Raw genomic sequence first — 19399 nt, 5'->3', positions numbered from 1 at the left:
GATTACTCAAAGAGGGTAGGGAGAAAGAGAAAAAAATTAAATTTCAGTGTTAAAATTTCACATAAAAGGTTGAAACCAACTTCATAAGACAGCTTTTAAGATGCTTAAGGAAAATCTGTTCTCTTTAATTCGTAAGAGGAAGGAAATGTGAATATGGAGAAATCTATTTGATGTAGTTGTTTTTGTTAAAATATCTTTCATGGCATTTGTTTTTATTGGATACAGTGATTAAAACATTTCCCTCTTCTTGAGGAAACAAATGAGGAGCTGGAGCTCTTACTGAAGGTACAAATAACATTAGTCCTGCTGATAACTTTGCCTTTTAGCCTGCCCTGTTCATTTCTCTTAATTTGCTACATGCATCTTCCTAGACCAGACTGGCTATGGAGGAGGTTGCTGTGAGTTCTTCCAACCAGAGAGTTAAACTGTAACTAATTTAAAAATTAAAATGCCCTGGTGATGGCCCTTCTAAGAGCTGTCATACTTCACTCTAGCTTAAGTTATCATCTGAAGAAGCAAATTGGTTTCAAATTCCCAGACCTTGAGTAATAGCAAATTCAAGATTGTCTTTGTACTTAAACCTATAAATCCCCATGAATTGACATTTCAAATGGATCTTTGTCATTCCCTGGAGATTGAGGCTCTCAGAAGTTAATGACTGACCTGTTGGACAGGCATGTTTTACCATCAAAGTCATCATAAAGAGAGATGGACAAGAGTCCTGCTCTACACCGTGAGGTACTACACAACAGTCAGACAAAAGCAGGCATCTGCTCTGCAATTTTATTTCTTTTTCTTTGATTTTTACTAAATTTATGTGTGCTTTGAAGCCTCACAAACTCAGAGAATTAAAAACAAACAACCTTGCTCACCAGCTTCCCATTAGGCCGCCACTCTATTTATATTTTCTGTAAGCCGCCATTACCTCTGGTGTGCAGTATCAAATTCTTCTGAACTAGAAAGGTCACATTCTAACTATTATTACTGAAGAAATTAATTCAGTGTGTGACATCATAGTTAGACAGTTAATGACACTATTTAATAGGACACTACAGCTGTTAGAGAACTGTCTGCACACAAAAAGCCACTCTATAGTATTTACTGTTTCAAGGGCAGAATCCCTATGCAAAGTAGCCATTTGCAATTTCAAATTTCTTCTTCACTCTGAGAGGAACACATTTTTTAGCTTAGTCTTGGTGTAGTATGTTAAATTCACGCTTTGTTGTCTTAAATTTCTGACACTGTTAAGAGTGAAATATTTATTACTGCCAGCGCTCCACTGATGTTACAAATTAAGAATTACCTAGAAGTTGGTGAGGAGTTTTGGGCACAATGCTGGTAATCTTTTATTACCCACTTATCTTGACAGGTATCTCGGTTCTAATTGCATGTAATGAGATTACAAAATAAAGCAATTATGTGAATTATATAATAACAAGCTTTCTGGGTTTTTTATTTAGCTTGCAAATGTAAAAGCAAAGTATTTCTTCCTGAAACAGTCATTTGGTGAAAACCTGAATATTGTTGCTTATTCTTATTTTTTAAATTTAATTCTAAGATAAGATAGGTTCAATGAAAATTAAAGCCTCACTACTCTCATTTGCCCATAGATCTGGCACATTAGTATAATTATGGGGTTTTCTGGGATATGAAATGCTCATTAAAGCTTCAGGGATGTGTTTCTGTGAAGCTCAGTAGTTTGAATCTTCAGGCGTAAAACCCCCAAATAATCCAATGCCACTGGTTTTGAATCTGTAATCTTTTTCAGTAAATGAATTGTTCAATGAGTGATGAAGCAAATGAAGCCTTATTTGCTGTTACTAGTGTCATTTCTGCCACCCCCAGTGCATGGATCTCAATATTGTCTCTTCATGTCTGCACCCCCAGTGATGCTCCCATCTGAGAGCCCAAGGCTGTGTCTGGTCTGGAGCCATGCACGCTGTGCCTGGCCAGTCTGCAGCCACAGGAGAATATATCTGATGTCTGAATTAAGTCTGGTTTTCAAACTGTTGCTGTGTTAAGGAACAACTTAACTCTGTAAGATCCCCATCATTTATATATACAGAGGGTTTGAGCTCTCTGAATTTACTGAAAACATTGTGTTTGCCTTAAGGGAGACAGGGCAAGGCCCTAACTTAGTAACAACTAATATGAAAACTTCACTGGCTCACTTATCCCTGATGACTGGGGATATTTATGTATCACCTGAGAAGTATCAACTGATCAGCTTCCAAACTAGAAGTTTATTTTTGATGATAATAAAGAACAGATCATGATGCTGATGGAACCATCTTCCCAAAGTTTTAGACCAAGAACTCAGGCGGGGCTGAAACTAAAACTAGTGAGACAGAAGCTAGTTGATGTAATTCTAGGTAAAATCCTGCTGATGGGGAAGATATAGAGCAAAAGCTGCCTCCTATATTTCTCCCTGTAGCATAGTAGAGTTAGCAGTTGGAGAGAGAGCGAATGTAGCTAATTGCACATGGGTAATCCCAAACCAATAAGCAAAGCAGAGCATGGGAACAGGGAAGAATGACAAGGCACCCCCTCCCCAGCTCACTCTCACTTTATATTCTTGTTTCTTGAGTGGGCTTGTGTGTGTCTCCATTGTAGTAGTGACAGACTGACAGTGACTCCCACAAAAACAAGCAATAGCTGAAAGCCAGATATCTTTATGCAGAGCAATAGCGTTGTCTATTAGCTTGACTAATTGTGTTTGATTTTTTTTTTTTAAATTCCTGTGTTGAAAATATTTTCAGGCTGTTACCCCCTCCCCTGTCCAAGAGGAAAACAAAATGCCATTCAGCAGCAGAGATGGGGTTGGATCCAATATAAACTTTCTCAGCTAGGCATTCTCCATGGAAGTGAATAGTCATTTTTTCCATATACATGGGAAAGACAAAGCCTCTACTTAAAAGGCATTCTTCTCCAAAAAGGGGGAGGGCTAAAACATTTTAGCTGTCTACAAGCTGGCTAAGGATTAGAGATTAATACCAGCCTTTTCTCTAATGTACTTCTTACTACAGCCTCTAGATAAAAATCTTGCTCTTACAGATGCTCACTGTTGAAAACAGAAAATCTACAGCTGTAAAGGTAGCTGTTTGATCATCCTCTTTCAAACAAAGCGCCAAGTTTACTCAATTTACAGGAAAAGGGATAAATAATTCTGCATTGTTTCCTCATTAATCAACCTCCACCCAGTCCCTACAAAACGCTCGCATGAAATGTGCTTTCTGAGTCATACTTTCTCCTCTTGAGTCCCCGCGATAAGTGAGACATAATCAGTTGACAAACTACAACACTCCCTGAGAGATTTTCAGATAGAGACAAAAAAACTGACAAGGGGTTAAAAAAAGGAAAGCAGTGTTTAAAGCAGGTATGGCTGTGCTCATGGGACACTTTTAAAAGTGAGAGGGTAGATCTAGAGATTCCTTTGATTTCCCCTTGTGCTGCAATTTCTCCTACCCCAGATTTCAAGCATCAAGTGGTTTGATATTGCAGCTCTTTGAAATGTTGGAATCACAGTAGATATACAGTGATCTGCTTGACCAGTAGCCGTGACATCAATTTAAAAGCCCGTTAGCATGAAACACGAGCCAATATGAAAGTCTTGAAAGATCAAGAGAGTTTCATCCATCTCTCCCTCCCAAGGGCGGCCTAACTGGACAAAACAGACAGCTGCTGGGGATGGCTGATGGGAAGGTGCTCTGTTTCTGGGTGGTTCTCAGAAACAGGGCTTCCCCCTTGATGATCACAGGGCTTTACAGATGTGTGGGAAGGAAGTGAGGCAGCTCGACATGGTTAACTTTGCACTACATGCCTTACATCCAGAATGGAGGTGGGCAGAGGCTGTGCTCTGAAAGAGCAGAGGAAAAGCCAGGGCTTGGGAGGAGGGATAACTGGCCCTGATTTCCCACTGCCTCTCGGCTCCTGGCTTGTTTCATCATGGGCATAGTCTGATAATGAAGAAATTAGTTACTTGTTGGCTCAAAGAGGGGGAAGAGTAGATACATCAAGAGAAAAAAACAACAGTTTATTTCCTTATCCCTCATAAAAATCCATCACTCAAAGCCGTGTTTCCAGCTGACTTGGAAGTAATTAGCTGGTGACTTAGAAGTTCTGTTGAGCCTCTGCAGACAATCCTTGGCACTGATGGGAAGTAGGGAGCCATAGAAAAACACAAATCTGTAAAAAGCAGAGCAGGGCACACAAATCCCCTCTGACCTTACACTGTGTCTAGACCTTTAACACCTGCCCGCCTCCCTCCTGAATGGATCTTTGCCAGGTGCTGGTGCTCTGGAGACCTTGCTAACCCTCAGCGGACCAGGCTGTGTTAGCTTTTCTGGGACATGCAGTATTTTAAACAGCCTGGGTAGGGAGGGCTGTGTGTGTTTTGCCCTGCTATTTTCTTTTTTATTATTATTATTTTCTTTTTCTGGATACTGGTGCAGATTTTGTCTGGACAAACGTTTGCTTCCACAGAGTGCTTTCGAGGAAGGGTCCCTGGAGCCAGGAGTGTGGAGCACAGCACAAGGGAGTCATGAATGGCAGGCTCTCTCTGGCTTTCCACGGGCTAACATACAGGCTCAGAGGTGAAAAACTACAGTGGGAAGCCCTAGGACATGTTGCACTTGCATTAGCCTTGTCAGAAAAATCTGCTCATCTCTTGCTGCTTAGAGGCTGTTCACGCAACAGTAACAGGATGCGTTGCAGGGTGATGAGAGGGTATCACACAGCCCAGAAATGATCCAGTTTCGGTGCTGTTTCAGTGTAGCTTTATTTTTTTGTTTCATCTGATGCCAACAGTGAAAGCCTGAACGAGTTCATTTTTATTAATTTTTGTTGGGAAGACAGAGTCAAGCAAAGACACAGAGCCTTAGAGTTTCAGCTAAAATGACTGCTTTTACAGATCATATTGGAAGTTGTTCATGCAGGTGGAGTCTTTTTATTCAGTAATTATTCAATTATGTTTCAAATTAACATCTGAGTGTGCCAGTTCTTCCCATGACCCCTGGCTTCCACGTCATGACTTAAAATACAACATTTGAGTTCCTGTTAAAAAGGACATCTTTAGCTCTTGAGACTTGTAAACTTGGAATAGTAATTTCTAAAATACTTTTCACAACCCTCTATTATCCTTTGGCTCTTGAATGCTGGGGTTTTAGCACCATTTCTTGCTGGTTTGTCTTAAAAGAAAATAAAAAGGAGTTCTAGTAGTTTTGAAATATATATTTTAAGAAAAAACTCTCTAAAGAATTGCGCAATACACTTAAACAGGAATGACAAAGCCAGATCATATTTACTGTGTTTTAGTCAATCTCTGTTTGCATTGCCAAATATGCACTGTATGTATCCTGACTGATAGGAATATCTCTTTGAGATCATTTAATGACAAAGAATTAGATTTCAAAACCTCGGAATTCTAACAGCTTTTTATACAGCAATTCAGCAATTGTTGAATCTTGCATTAGGATGCATAACCCAAACATCCCCAGCTCATGGTGGTGTCTGAAATGTAACTGGGATTGGTTCCAATTGTTCAAGAGAACTAATTAAAATATAGAAACCAAGGGTATCTATATTTTGGTGTTTGAAATGTGCATCCAGAAACAAATTGTATATTGTCAGTGGCTGGTTATGTATTACTCAGAAGGTAGACCTATTTTACATAGCTCTTGAACACTAGGAGTTCTAATTGTTATCAGTTTAAATCAGGACAAGTTCTTCAGAAATCAATTCTTTTATTGCTTTTATTTCTTTTCCTTTCTTGCTTCCCATGTCATGAATAAGAGTGGTCATGAAATGCCTTTTATTGGTTTTCACAGCCCTGAATAAGCTTCAGGGCACTTTGCTGGTACTTGCCCAAAACTTTGTGGGAAATCACTGCAGTGGACTTTAAATTGCATTGTTCTTGTAATTGCTTTATGCACCTTCCTGAAATGGAGAACATTTCACACTATCCATCTGCTGTGTCCTGTGCTTCCAATTGCTTCAGCTTCCTACGATTTAAAAGGTTTGGGGTCTGGTGGCATTACTCCAAGCAGCTGATTTTCATTAAAGCTTTGATGAGAAACTTGAGCTGGAATCACAAGCATCTGCAGTAAAACTTCCTCCCCACTAATAGATGTTTCTCAGAACATAACCTTGTTGTACCATAAAAAAAAAGCAGCAGCTAGAAATCCAAATTAAGCATTATGGGAGTTAACCTAACATAACCTCAAGAGTCTGAAACAAATTCGTTTAAAGACATGTTTTTTTAAAGGTAGATGCAGTTCCCATTAGCTTAAAAAATATAAAAGTTTCTGTTAAGCTAAGTCCCTTTTTGGCTCAAACTACAGGATTAGGTCTTCTGCTGCTTCATTTTAGTGCTGCTTTGTTTTAAACAGATTAATGCTGCAATTAAGGATCAAACTATGGTTTCTCTAAACAGTCTGCAAGACTTTCTGTTACAGCCTTTATGGGCAAAGGGGCCAAGGCAATTTGGTGATAGTTTGAGTCTTCGTTAACAAGTGGCTGGGACTTACGATTGCTCTCTTTTTATGTACCTAATGTGATCCATTTTAGAGAGGTGAGTTTGTCACAGGTCCTGTGCTTATTGCTTATCCCTTTAGAGAACCAGAAAGAAAGCACCTCAAATACAGTTTCTTGCTTTTAAAAACTTAGGACAGCAGCTTCTGGTAGAAGGCCGGTGGGAAAAAATGATTGCCAAACACGTCATTTTAACAAGAAAGCTCCAGCAGATAACTTCTGCCTCTTACTTTCTCTTATGATAAATGGTTAATTTTGACTTGACTATGATAATTATTTCCTTTAAAGGACTTCTTTTGCCTCTCTGCCTTTCCTCTGAACCAAAAACACTTATGCTGCAAACAGTTTTCCTCTTCCATCTGTCCAACAATATCATGCCTTCCTTCACTCTGCGAACTGTCCCAACTACTTTACTCTTAAGGCTCTTGATTATCTCATTCTTGGTCTAATTTTTTCCTCTCCTTTCTTTTCTTCCTGCTTTAGTTTGCTTCCTTTCTCACTATTTGTTTCATTTCTCCTTTCTATAGAGGACATTTGAGATTATCTTTTCTTGCTTGACAAGTGTCTCCACAGAATGTCTGTCTTCCCTTTCTTCCACTAATCCCACACTCATCTATACTGGTCTTTCTTTGCTATTTTCTTGACCTCAGTTAATCATTGATATCAGAATCAAAAGAGATTTTTTCTGGATGTCACCTTAAATTCATTTTACATTTAAAGTAAGTGATGCATAACACGAATTACAGGGAATCATTTTCCATGCTCCTTAGTATTTGAAGTCTGGTACCATTGTTTATGCTCACCTTAGATTCTGTAAGGAACTTTCTTCCTTCTGGGAAACAAAATCTACACCTAAATAGTTAAAACCATCATGCCAGTGGAATTTATAAACACAAATGTTGACAGTGGCAGGCTTCAGACTGAAATGGTAATGTATGGCCTGCCTCTTATTTTAAAGGCATATGTTTGGCAGTGGGATATAACTGTTCTCAGAAGTTACTTCTGGTTTTCAGTTTTAACTCTGTGCTTCATCAAAACCACCCCCTTTCCTTCTGCTATGTCCAAGCTAATGAGTAGAGCCCCAGACTAAAGATTTCTGATGTTTGCCACTTGCTTGTTTGCTTTCATTTGATCACTGTCTGTCCGTTTTAAATCCTTTGCTTCCATCCCTGATGAATCTTCCTTGTAAGATACTTTATCCTTATTTGGAAAAATCAGTCTCTGACTTTATGCTGCCAGAGGCAACTGGGTTATACTAATGAGTTGGATCCATTGCTTTGTGCTCACTCTCTTTCTTTTTCTCACTGTCTCCCCACACAGATCAGGATTCAGCACTGTAACATCTCCCCCATGTCCCCTGGGTACTTGAATGTGCTTTTCATATTGATCTGCCTCTTGATAGACAATCCAATACAACTGGACAGTCTTCAGTGCTTAATTACCTTTGAAATTAAAATTTGTAATTAACTTGTAGTGTGAACTGGGTCACCTTCAGTTTCCAGTAGCTTCATAACAGTGAGACCTTCATCTATTAGACTAGTGAGCCTACTTATTTCTTTTTGCCTGTGTATGTGCTTACACAATAAGTTCTAAGTTTTTTCTTAACGTTCCTCTGAGCTAAGCAGATTGGATTGTGGAGTTTCTCACCTACTTTCCAAATCCTAACACTGTAATCCTTTTCATGATACTTTTCTGAATAATTTTGATAAATTTATAAGCATTCTTCTTGAAACAGAGGCAGAGAGGTAGCTACCTCATACGATGATGGTCACTACTCATTATGCAGGTAACATGACATTTCATTGGGTGGAATCTAGTCCAATTAATTTAAACATCTACATATTGTGGCCCAGACTTTAGACAATTGATAAAGCTGTCCTGAACTGAGTACAGAGCATAGTTCTTACAGAGGAAGAGGTTCCTTTGAGGGCCTTCAGGGAAGACCACTAGGTATTAGAGGCTTAAAAAACCTAGTGCCTGCATCACTGTATGGAGAATTTGGGTTTATATTTGAAGATAGTGCCTGATTCTTATTGGAAAAGTTTAGCAATAGTTTACATGCCTAATTTAGGTGTATTGGATTGCATATCAATTAACAACTAGGGCACCAAGTTACTGGGTGTTGCCTGAAGTCCAACTCAAACTCATGGTCCACTTTGTGAGTCGGTACAGTATATTAGCATAGCATTGAAAACGTATTTAGTCTTCTTTCTGCTGGTAGGAGGCTTTCATTCTAAACCAAGACACAGAAAGCTCCAATTAAGAATAACTCTGAATTTTTAACCCACTTCTCCCAGTTTCTTTAAGTTTAGGGTTGCCCAGCACAGGAAAGGAAAATGTATTTACACTAATTGGATCTCCTGTTCTTCTGTAGGGTCATAATACCAAACTGCTACCAGGATTTAAGAGCATCCCACCAGCTATAGCTTGGAAACTCCCACCAGCACCGTCTTAGACCTTACAGATTTCAGAAGATGTTGTGTAGAGCAGAATCATGTGTGGAGCAAATGCTGTCCAGCACCCTGAAACACCACAGTCTCTCAGTGCCCTGATCTATGCTCCAGCTTTACAGTGGCATGTTTTGCATTGTGGTTGACTGGTACCACAGTCCACAATGAAGCCCCATCCCTGGCTCTGTAACCCTGCCTTGCAAATCTGACCCTTTGTATAATGTGGCACTATTCAATGTGACTAACAGCCTCTGTCTGCTTGGGAGAGTTGTAGGCCTGAGTCAATATTTAGACGAAAGAGCTGAATCAAACCATGCTGTGTAAGGGAGTTTACTCTGCGGTTGGCTGCGAGCTGTGGGTTAAGAACTCAGACTTCGAAAGAAGCTAATTCAAACCTGCTGGTATAAACCCTGTTCCTGGGGCTGAGGAGGTGGGGGGATGGCCTGTGGGAGCTCTATAAGGACGAAAGGAAATGTTCCTTCCCTGTGTGAGAGACTACCAGACCATCATTCTCTGGCTTCTATGTCACCCTCTGGGCTTAGAGCTGATTCCACAGCTCATGTTACCAGCTGTGTATCTGGATCAATGGCTAAGCAGGTTCTCACTGTTGTGAGAAATCTTCCCTGTCCCAAAAGAGCATCCTACTGCGACTCCTTGGAAACTGCCATGGAGATAACCCTGAGATGCAATAGTAAGGTGAATCTACAGCTAGCAAAGGGGCATGAAATCCTGTCCCCTTCCTCATGAAACCATAATATCCTGCAGCCAAAGGCCACGGCATGGCAATAGCAGGCAGCATCATTCATTAGTAACATGGGATCCAGGGTCTAAATGCTGCCATTGCAGTGGCTGAAGCAAACTGCCAGAGTAGACACCAGTTAGTCAAACAGATTGGACTGTCCAAATGAAACTTCAGGGAGGATTGAAATGGGGTGAATTAGACTAACATGTCTTTCCTCTGCAGTGTACAGGATATCCCACAACACTTTCCCAAGGTGAAGTCAAATATATCAAAGCGAAGCAATGTGAACTGCATCCTTGGGAAAACCATAGTACCCAATCATATGGAGAAAGGCTGATAATTACTTATGCCCATTATCCTATGAAAAGCAGCTACAAAACCCATCCAGCTCTTTAATCAGGCATTTCACTGAGGGACTTTCCCCGTTGTAAGCAACAAGTGGCAATGCAGCTTCCTGGGGCTGATCCCAGGCCCGCAGAGCGGAGCTCTGCATCCCTTGTCATGGAGCCTGTCCAAGCCTGGGATGATTCCCGAGAGCCCCTGTGCTGAGAAAAGCAGGGTTTAGCCTCCAGTTTTCTCACACAGGCCATGTTTCCCAGCAGGTCCCTGTCAGAGTGGGCAGGAGTCTCCTGAGGCTGCCCACCTGTTTGGATCTGCTGCAGCAGGGAGATGGGCTCTGCCCAGCCCCGCGGTAGCCCAGGCTGTCTGAAGGGTTTGTGCGCTTATTTCCATGGCTGTTAGTTCTGGCGACTGGAGTGTAAGGGGAGAATTGGCCGTGTGATATCAGAGACTGCAATCTTGATGCTGTCACAGTGACATGGTTACGCTAATCTCACCTCATTTGGGGATGTTATGCTAGAAGAACTACGCTTTCCCTTCCCATGACCTTATGTAACTCAATTTGCCTCATACTTTGCATCTCCCACGCATGAGACATTACTGTCCCCCATTCCCAGTGTATGCTGGAATAATTTATTGTTTTCTCAAGCTGTAATTTTGAGCAGCCTATTCCCCATGCAGCCTTGCTAGAATGAGGAAAATCAACCAATCCCAAAACACAGAGGTTGCAGGAAAATTTTCCACCGTCAGACTGCTTCTCAGATCTCTCTGATTTCATTTGTCACTCATACTCTTTGGAAGTCTTAAAATCTCTGCAGGTGTTTTCTCTGCAGACTGTTTCTTACACACATTTGATTTATTATCCCTGCTTTTACAGCGAAACAGAGCTTCAGATTTTGGAGGTGGATGACATTCAGATGTAAAAGCACAAACTTTCACAGTACAGATTTTTTTCTGGAAGATTAAGTGCATTACAGTTGCAGGAACTACAACAAGGCAAGCAGAAAAGTGTTGTGACAATGAACCCTTGTAAAATAGCTCTGTTTGGTCAGGCCTGTTTAGTTATGTTGGCAGGAAAGTCAGAGACATGCTTAGCCAGCCTCACTGCAAAGTACAGCAGCTGTCTAATCACAGCAGGCAGGGCATGTGTACATTTTGAAGTCTAAACTGTATCTCACCAGCCCCGAAATGCAGCATCTCAGACCCCCCACAAAAAGTCCTCTGGTATTCCTTTAAGGATCGAATGATTAAGCTAACGTTAACCAGATGGGAGCTTCAGCAGAGACAGATGAAAGCAGAAAAGTGCAGACACTAGAGAGAGAAGGGAGTTACTGTACCTCAGCAAAAGGCACCCAACTTCCAGTAGCTACTGCCTGCTGCTGCCCTCTGATAACAGTGGCTTCTTGCGTGCTGACCGCTGAGCTACCTTCAATGTCAAACTGAAAAACGCCTCCCTCACTTGAGGCTGTGCTGGAGGAGAAGCATCTCAAAAAGAATAATATAGGAGAAACGAAGGGCCAGGCGGAGATCAAAGCCATTTCCTCTGCTTACATCCAGCAGTGGTCTTCTAGCGTCTCAGTAATTGTTTACCCTCTTCTGCAATCAGCCCCCCTTGGCTTAGTGGTGCCTCAGTTATTTTAACTTTCTTTCAGCATTCAGTTTCCAGATGTGGCACTTCAAGGCAGTTTAATCAGATCCTGATTTAAAGGGGGGGAGAAAAAAAAGTTAAAAAAAAAAAAAAGAAGAAGGGAAGAAAAGCGCATTTGCTGCCTCTCTTGTTCACTCTCTGTGCCTGTGGCTCCTCTTTTTCCCCAGAGGCTCCAGCACAATAACATACAGATGGGCAGTGCTTAAGCAGAGTGTCAAACAGAGATTGTATTCCAGGAAAGCACCGCTGGCTCCCCAGCCACCTTATCGCCTCTGTCAGGATACAGACTGACGCTCTACTCAGTGCTCTGGCTTCCTTCACATGTTCACATCATTCCCTTTTTTACCTTTCGTGTCGAGACCCTCCCACTCAAACTTTGCCGTTCAGAAAGTGAAGTCACCCTTTCCTCCTCCCCTCCTCCCCCTCAGCTCCATCCGACTGCTCCACATGAAGCATAGCCTCTCGTGACTGTTTATTTTTTAACATCTCCAGTTTATTCAGTGGAAGGCAGAAAGGTGCCAAATTTATTAAAAAAAAACCCCATGCTAGACCAACCTTTTCTTTTGGCATGGGGGTGGGGAAGCTGTGGGTGGGAGGAGGAGGAGAAGGAGGAGGAGGAAGAGGAGGGAGACAGCCTGACTGTGCCATGGGCTAATGGGGCTTAAGTGGTTTCTCTAACATGCTTCATTCAGATCCTTTCCCCTCAAGCCCACCTCTCAGCCTCTCTTCGGCTTGTGAAAAAGAATATCGTTCACTGCGATTTTGGAAAATGACTTCATTCCTCAGACTTATGAACTTTTATTTACAAAGAGCATCTTGTATTCCTTTTTCAAGAGATGCTTTGTGAGGCCCTGGTAACAAGGCTTGCAGTGTGTGCATGAAAGCGAGCGGAATATATTGCCCACAGCTGACTTAATTTTGTGACTACAATCTCAAAAAGACAATGCAGCAACTCTTGCTAGGTTCTGGGATAAAGTCAGGGTATAATTATACTAATGTGCACCATTCCAGCCAAGGGCTCAGCACCCCATTCCTCAACTGTCCTGTGTGCAGGGGTTTGTAGCACCATTGCCCTGTCAGGCTTCATTCTTAAATCTTAATAGAAATTGGCTTATTTGGCTTCATTCTTTCTTTCTCCTTCCCTCTCCCCTTTCGTATCTGATTGAAGATATTATGAACCAAGGGAGCAGTCAGTAGAGAATTAAGGGTAAAGTAAAATGTTTTGGTGATCTGTTAAGTTCTACACACCAGTAGGTACAGCTCTGAGCCCATAAATGCTGTGTGGATTGCACATAGGGACTATAAAGCAGTTAAGCACCAAGAAACTGCCTGATTCAGAAGTGGTGTAGCTGAGCAGGCATGGCCACTCCAGTTTGTGGGACAAAGCGTTACGGTGGCAGAGAAGAAAAAGCTACGAGGCTACGAAGTTTAGAACCAAAGTTTGTAGGACGAAATGAAAGATAGCAATAGGGGTTGCAGATAGTTTTTTCCTAAGAGCAAGGGAAATATCTCTGTGTAACCTGGACCTGGTATGGTGGTAAGCATGTTAACTGAGGGAACAGTTACTTGCACTTCATAAACCTGTGGATGGGAAGAGCAGGAAAATTAATCCATGTATTTGTGTAAATCTGTCTTAAACAAATTCAGAGACTTGAAAGGAAAGTTCTCTTGCCTAGTAGAAAAAGGAATTGAAGAAAGAAAGTGGTCTGTAAAGAAATGACCTGAACCAGAAAGACAGGAAAGACATGAAGGTTTGACCAAACTATGAGCTCTTTCTGAACCTGAAAGTCAAGAAAGAATCATGTGGGAAGTGAAAACTGGGACTACATCTGAGCACAGGAAGACAAAGGCTGAAAGGTAAAGGCAGAAAATGAGATGTAATTTTAAAGAGAATAGGTGTGGGAGGAAGATATGGGAGATCCTTAGTTCAGTATCCATCAAAGAGAGAAAATTAGAAAAGGATGAATCTGAGAAGAGTAATTGTTTAAGGTGGAGGGCTGTGTTAAATGGCTTCTTGAAGGGTTTCCTGGCTTTGTGAACTTTAGTTTTCCTAGGAAATCATTAGCTGTTACAGTTTTGGCTGTGGAGAACAAAACCTCTAATTATAGTGGAATAAAAATAAGGTCTAGCACTGTTTTTCTACAATTGATTGTGCTTTTTTTTTCTTTTTCCTATTTTTTTTTTTTTCTGAATCAAATTGCAACAATGAAGAAAAAGATCCTTACAGAACATTTTGGGAAAATTTCAGTAAATAAAACTTCAGAATAGAAAACTCTTTTAAAGATTTCCTTTCAAAAAGGCAATTTGCAGCATCTGTAAGGTTTCTTTGTATGTTTTTATCTGCCTAGTGATGTAATTTGGGTACAGTTTAGGATTGCGAGTATGTCACAAGAAGTATCAGGATGTAAGAGGTTTTGGAGACCAGTGATAGGTACTAGTCATTATGCTGAGTGGTTCATAGTTTTGACAATTTGTTTAATTCAAGGAATTAAATTGCAAGTTATAAAAACCTAACAACTTAATTTTTTAAAGTCTTTTTATTGCAGGCATGGTGAAAGTAAGCTGAAGAGTGTATTCATGCGTGCTTAATTTAAGTCAAGATCCTGCAATCGTGTATGTAAGTCATATACCTAGTGACTTTGAGGAGTTCAGGGCTTGTGTGTTTGCACAACTGGGCTTAACTTGGTAGCTGTGTTGGGAACCAGTAGCAGTGTTTAAAGGGCGGTGGCTCTATGGTGCCTTGGGCTGGTCCAGCTGACAACAGATGGAAACACCTCACAGTGCCCCAAAACATGGCTCCTCTGCTCAAACAGATGCTAAAAAGGGCAGCAGCTCCTGGAGCAGGAGATGCTGGAGGAGAGATGTGAGGGTGCACTGGGGACACACAGAGTGAAAGATATGAGGATGCAAAAAGGGGGGGTCATGAGGAAAAATGTGAAGAGATGCATTTTGAGAAATTAAATGGAGGAGATCAGATAGGGTACATGGGTGGGGAGATGGCTGGTGGTGCAGCATTGGAAAGATACACTTGTCTCTGGGTAAGGTGCCCACCTAAGGGTGATCCAAACCAGGGACACTCTGAGGGAGTGCAGCCTATGTGTGACCCAGACAGGTTAGGGACACCACATAGGGTCTAGATTAGAAAGGAGTTAGAAAGATACTGGGCAGAAGTTGAGCCTGCAGAGAGGGAAGTAAAGTATTTCTTTGAATGTTTATTTAATAATAGTTTTTCTTACTCTTTTCTCAATAGTGCAACTAAAGGTGAAATGTTTCTGTTTATTTATTTCCAATAAACTGTATTATGTGGAATGCCCTGGGTCAAGACTCTTTTGCATGTGACAGTGAATATGGAAGTCTTGTGAATGAGGCGCTGAGTGACATATAGTCAATCAGAGCAAATGTGACCTCCACGAGACTTGCTCAGTGCAGCAAACTGACCATCTGCACCCTGGGTATTCCATTGAAGTACTTTCTTCTTCAACTATGCATCTGCTTTCCCAGAGCAAGAAATATGATTAGAAATATCATTAAGGATGCTTAGATTGCAAGTTCTTCAAATAAAGCCTGAATTTTATTGCACATATGTAGCAGATGATGGTGTTTTACCTGGTAGATTATTAATAATGTAAAAACCTTGAAACATATTTACAGAAAACAGAAAATACCAGTCTTAAAATAGGCAAAACTTACCAAGTGAAAATAACATTGATACCCATCACATCTCTCTGTGTGGAATAGGAATACAGATATTTATATCCCTGTAAAAGAGTTAACAATGCTAATTTACAGCACTTTAAGAGATGTAAGATTGTAACTATGCTCAAGATCAAAGTCTTAAAAGGAGAGAGACGTCTGCTTAACACCTTTGGAAAATCAGAACCTTTAAGAAATCTCAGACTGACACAAGGCATTAAACATCTGAAAAATTTCATGTTATGAATCTACATAGGAAAGGAAATACAGATAACTTCAAATAGTAGAATTGTTAAATAATAAATAATTTATTCTCAGGAAATTCAAGAAATCAAGAAACAGTTCATTACATCTTTCCACGAATATATGTATTAATCCTGCACCTGAAAATTAATAACCAAAATCTTTTGAGCAGAAAATATCATATATATTAATTTACCTAAATGTTGCTACAAAGTGTAGAAAAAACAACTCCTTACAGAAGCTGTTTCCTGCATTTAGTTTAAAATCTATTAAGATATTCAATTCCTTTTAAAAAACTGCAGGTCTATATAGGAATTCAGAACAATGAAAATGGTGCATAGGGTGCTTATAAAAATACAAGCCTCTGAATGCAAATTTATGCTGTGATGGGCTTTCAGTTTCTTTATCATTGGCAGAGATGATGTGGGTGTGTTACATGAACAGTCTCCAATTTGGAACAGGACTTCTTCAATATGGCATGTCACAGAAACAGGAGTTTCTCCTGATTTCATAGTGTCATCTTCTGTTCTTTTGAAAATTTCTTTCCCCTGCCTTCAACATTTGGTTTTGATTCAATGTGATAGACAGTAAGATTAGTGAAAGACAAAAGGAAGAATCCAGGGGAAGGCTTATTGCAAATAACATATTCCAAACTACCCAATCTCAGGCTGTTGTGTGTGGGCCACTGGTGGTTTGTCAGGTCCCAATGGGAGATCTGCAAGCAGTCTGTCGAATTCTAGTGCCAGGCGTTGCCGGTTAAACACTTGATAATGTTGCCTGCTGGTCTAATGGAAATGTTGACAGATGACTGATGTTTGCGATCCAAAATGTTTTGGAACCAGTGTTCAAAGTGTGTTTATAAAGGTTAGAAGACGTTGCCAACATATTGATGTATCATCAAATGAATTAGCAATCTACAGTCTGCACTAGAAACTGATGTCAGTCAAGGGGTAGCAGAAATAATTTGTCTGTCGCAGTTTGGGCCAGAGAGAGATGCTAGTAAAATCTCAGTTATGCAAGCAAAGCATCACTTTTATTAATTTATTTCGTGTGTTTTGGATTACATCATACTAGGAGATGTATGCGTTTTCAAGTAGAAGATGAAATTTATGCTGTAAGGTTCAAGAATAGCATACCTTCGAAGACTTCAAGTTGTAGATTGGGTTCAAGCAAGCATAAGCATATTTTTTGCTTCTTTGCTATACTACTTAAGGGCATCATCTAATTAATTTCCCACATGGCAATAGTTTAAAGCCCACAACTCTCATCCTTCATGTTATTAGTTACTGACAACACTGGAATCTGGCTGATTCCAAGCTGCTTTCAACTAACCTCATAGTGTTTCTTTTCTGCCTTGATACTCGTTACTGACCAATTTTTTCCTCTATAAAACTCTTCAAATTCAATTAAGTATGCCAAATCTTGCAAGTCTGATGAAAATGTCATTATTATTCAGTACTACAGTATTAAAGGCAAACTTGCTTACTGAGAAAGATTTCACAAAGTTTCCAGCTCCAGAGTGCAACAAGGAAACAGCTGCCTGTCTTTCTTGCTAAAAGCATTGTCTTTGGGAACTGTATGGACCTTGTGAGACTAGAAATGAACGACAGCATTATGTAATACTGGACTGTTGAAAAGTTCAGCCTATGCTGGTTGCTAAAAGTCAATCAGATTAAGAATAGTGGTTTACTCAATCCTTTATCTTCTTCCCGGTGAAAACCAACAATCAATAATACCATTTTCATAGCTTTTTAACATGAAAGTTTTTCAGTACTTATGTTCATTTTTATTACCCGTATCTGAAGCCTCTGATACTCTTGACATATAATTATTCCTGTTAATGGCCTGAATTACAAAGATGCTATACAACCATTAATGATATATCTGCTTCATTACTTATGGATCCTAAGATTCTGTCTGCTTCTTGGACAGATAAGAGGTGTTAGCCCAACATCCTTCTGTCGAAGGTTGCGTGAGAAAGCACCATCACATGTAATGTCACATAAATAACAAAGACTTGGGGATCTTAAAAAGTGAACTAGAGGAAGGTGGGGCTGGAGAGATGAGGGTGAAGGGGTGTTTGCAGGGATGGAGACTGCTTCCTGTCTTCTGTAGATAAACATCGAATCTTTTCATTTCCTGTTGCATGTTAGCTGTGGCAAGATGACCAGTGTAATATTCCCATCATTTAGTTTCTGTTACCCAGTGTTTGGCTCTGAAACTTGGCTTGCACATCCAGCACCTAATATTTCCAGATGGTCTCCCATGTAAGTTCTGGGCATGTCTGCTTATCTTTTAATATAAAATAAACCAAGACAAATCAATTCAGTCTGTTAGAGCTGGGAAAGTGATACCTTCTGCTAGAACAAAACAAACTATTATGTGAGAAATTGAAAAAAAAAAAGGATGTTTCTACAATAGATATGTCCCTGATTTTACCAAATATACTTGTGGGTTTGTATGAGTCTGGAGGAGTTTGATTAGAAGGAAATAGGACAACTCTATTCTGCTCATAGATGCTGATGATGCTTCATATAAGTAGATACATTGATGGAGAAAGATGTGGCTTTGTAACATAGAAAGAAAGTTTGGGATTATTGATAGGGTTTATTAATAGAAGAAACAGAACATACAGAAGAGAGTGGATGGCCCTGACTGACACAGTGGCAACAGATTATTTGAAATTGATAGGAATAGGCTTCAGACTCACAGGGTACACATTAATGGCTAAAGAGACACATATTTTTATCTTATTTATAGGCAGATAGGGAAACTGATTCATTGTTATAATTAGGGAAGTTACACTCGGTATTAGCAAATACAGAAATCATCACTGGGCTATCCAGCATAATGCAGAAAGTTTAGGATGTGGATGGTGAATTCTTTTCTCCTGTTAATTGTGTACTCATTTACTTCTGAAAAAGATTACATAGGGAGGGAGAAATAATTTTGCACATTTTAACCACATTCAGGTTCATGATTGGTAAATAACAATCCAGTGATCTTTCTCTTAAAGTGAAGTCCTGTCCCAAACGCGAATTTTCTTATTATTTTTCCCTTTGCTCTTTTCCTTGCAAATATCCAAATCTCCAGAAAGATACTTAGGAATTTATTAATCTTTCATTATTTCATTTCTGTCCTTACTGCCTCTGAAAATTTCTTTATTTGAGAGTCTTAAAGGCTACCACTGTTCCTTCATGAGACTGCCCTCTCAGTCTAATGATTCCTCTCCTTGATTTTAGCTTGAGTCCTTCACTGAAACACTGGGCACAAGGGTTTAGCTGGTCTTCCTGGTGAAGTTAGGAAGAGTTTGGTCTAACAATGATCACAGCAAAAAAAGCCTGATTTCTTTATTTCTAATCACTCATCCTCAACCTAGTTTTGGTACTCACACCCTGCTAGACCGGCATATTTAGTTATTATATTCCTACACTGTATTTCCCATTGCATTATGCTTTGACCTACGTTGACCGCTTTTCTCTCTGTCGGGAGGCTTCAGACACTCCCCTTTCTCTCCCAGCTTGTTTGTCTAATTCCAGTTGCGTATCTCTATTTTTTTTTTAAATTCTCCATTCTCCCTCCAGGGAAGCTTCCCCACCCTTCCTCATCAGTTGTTGTTTGATGATAATAATAATGGAACATTGGCTAAAGAAAATCAGTTGCATAAAAGTCCACATTGAACTTTACAACCCCTCTAGAACTCCCAATGAAACAGCTTTCCAGAACTAAAAAATAACCACCCCAAGCCCCAGGCCC

At 40.2% G+C, this 19399-nt stretch overlaps 1 protein-coding gene across 1 annotated transcript in view; it reads right to left on the bottom strand.

Moving 5' to 3' along the window:
- Positions 1-11993, bottom strand: part of LAMA4 (laminin subunit alpha 4) — a 103562-nt gene extending 91569 nt beyond the window's left edge. Inside the window, exon 1 of the mRNA XM_065681047.1 lies at positions 11397-11993. Coding sequence (XP_065537119.1) covers positions 11397-11597 — 201 coding nt within the window. The 5' untranslated portion in view covers positions 11598-11993. The remainder of the gene's footprint in view (positions 1-11396) is intronic.
- Positions 11994-19399: the final 7406 nt, after the last annotated feature.

Source organism: Lathamus discolor, chromosome 5 (assembly GCF_037157495.1).
Source record: "Lathamus discolor isolate bLatDis1 chromosome 5, bLatDis1.hap1, whole genome shotgun sequence".
In the NCBI taxonomy this organism is placed as follows: domain Eukaryota; kingdom Metazoa; phylum Chordata; class Aves; order Psittaciformes; family Psittacidae; genus Lathamus; species Lathamus discolor.
This window is presented reverse-complemented; position numbering and strand designations above follow the sequence as displayed.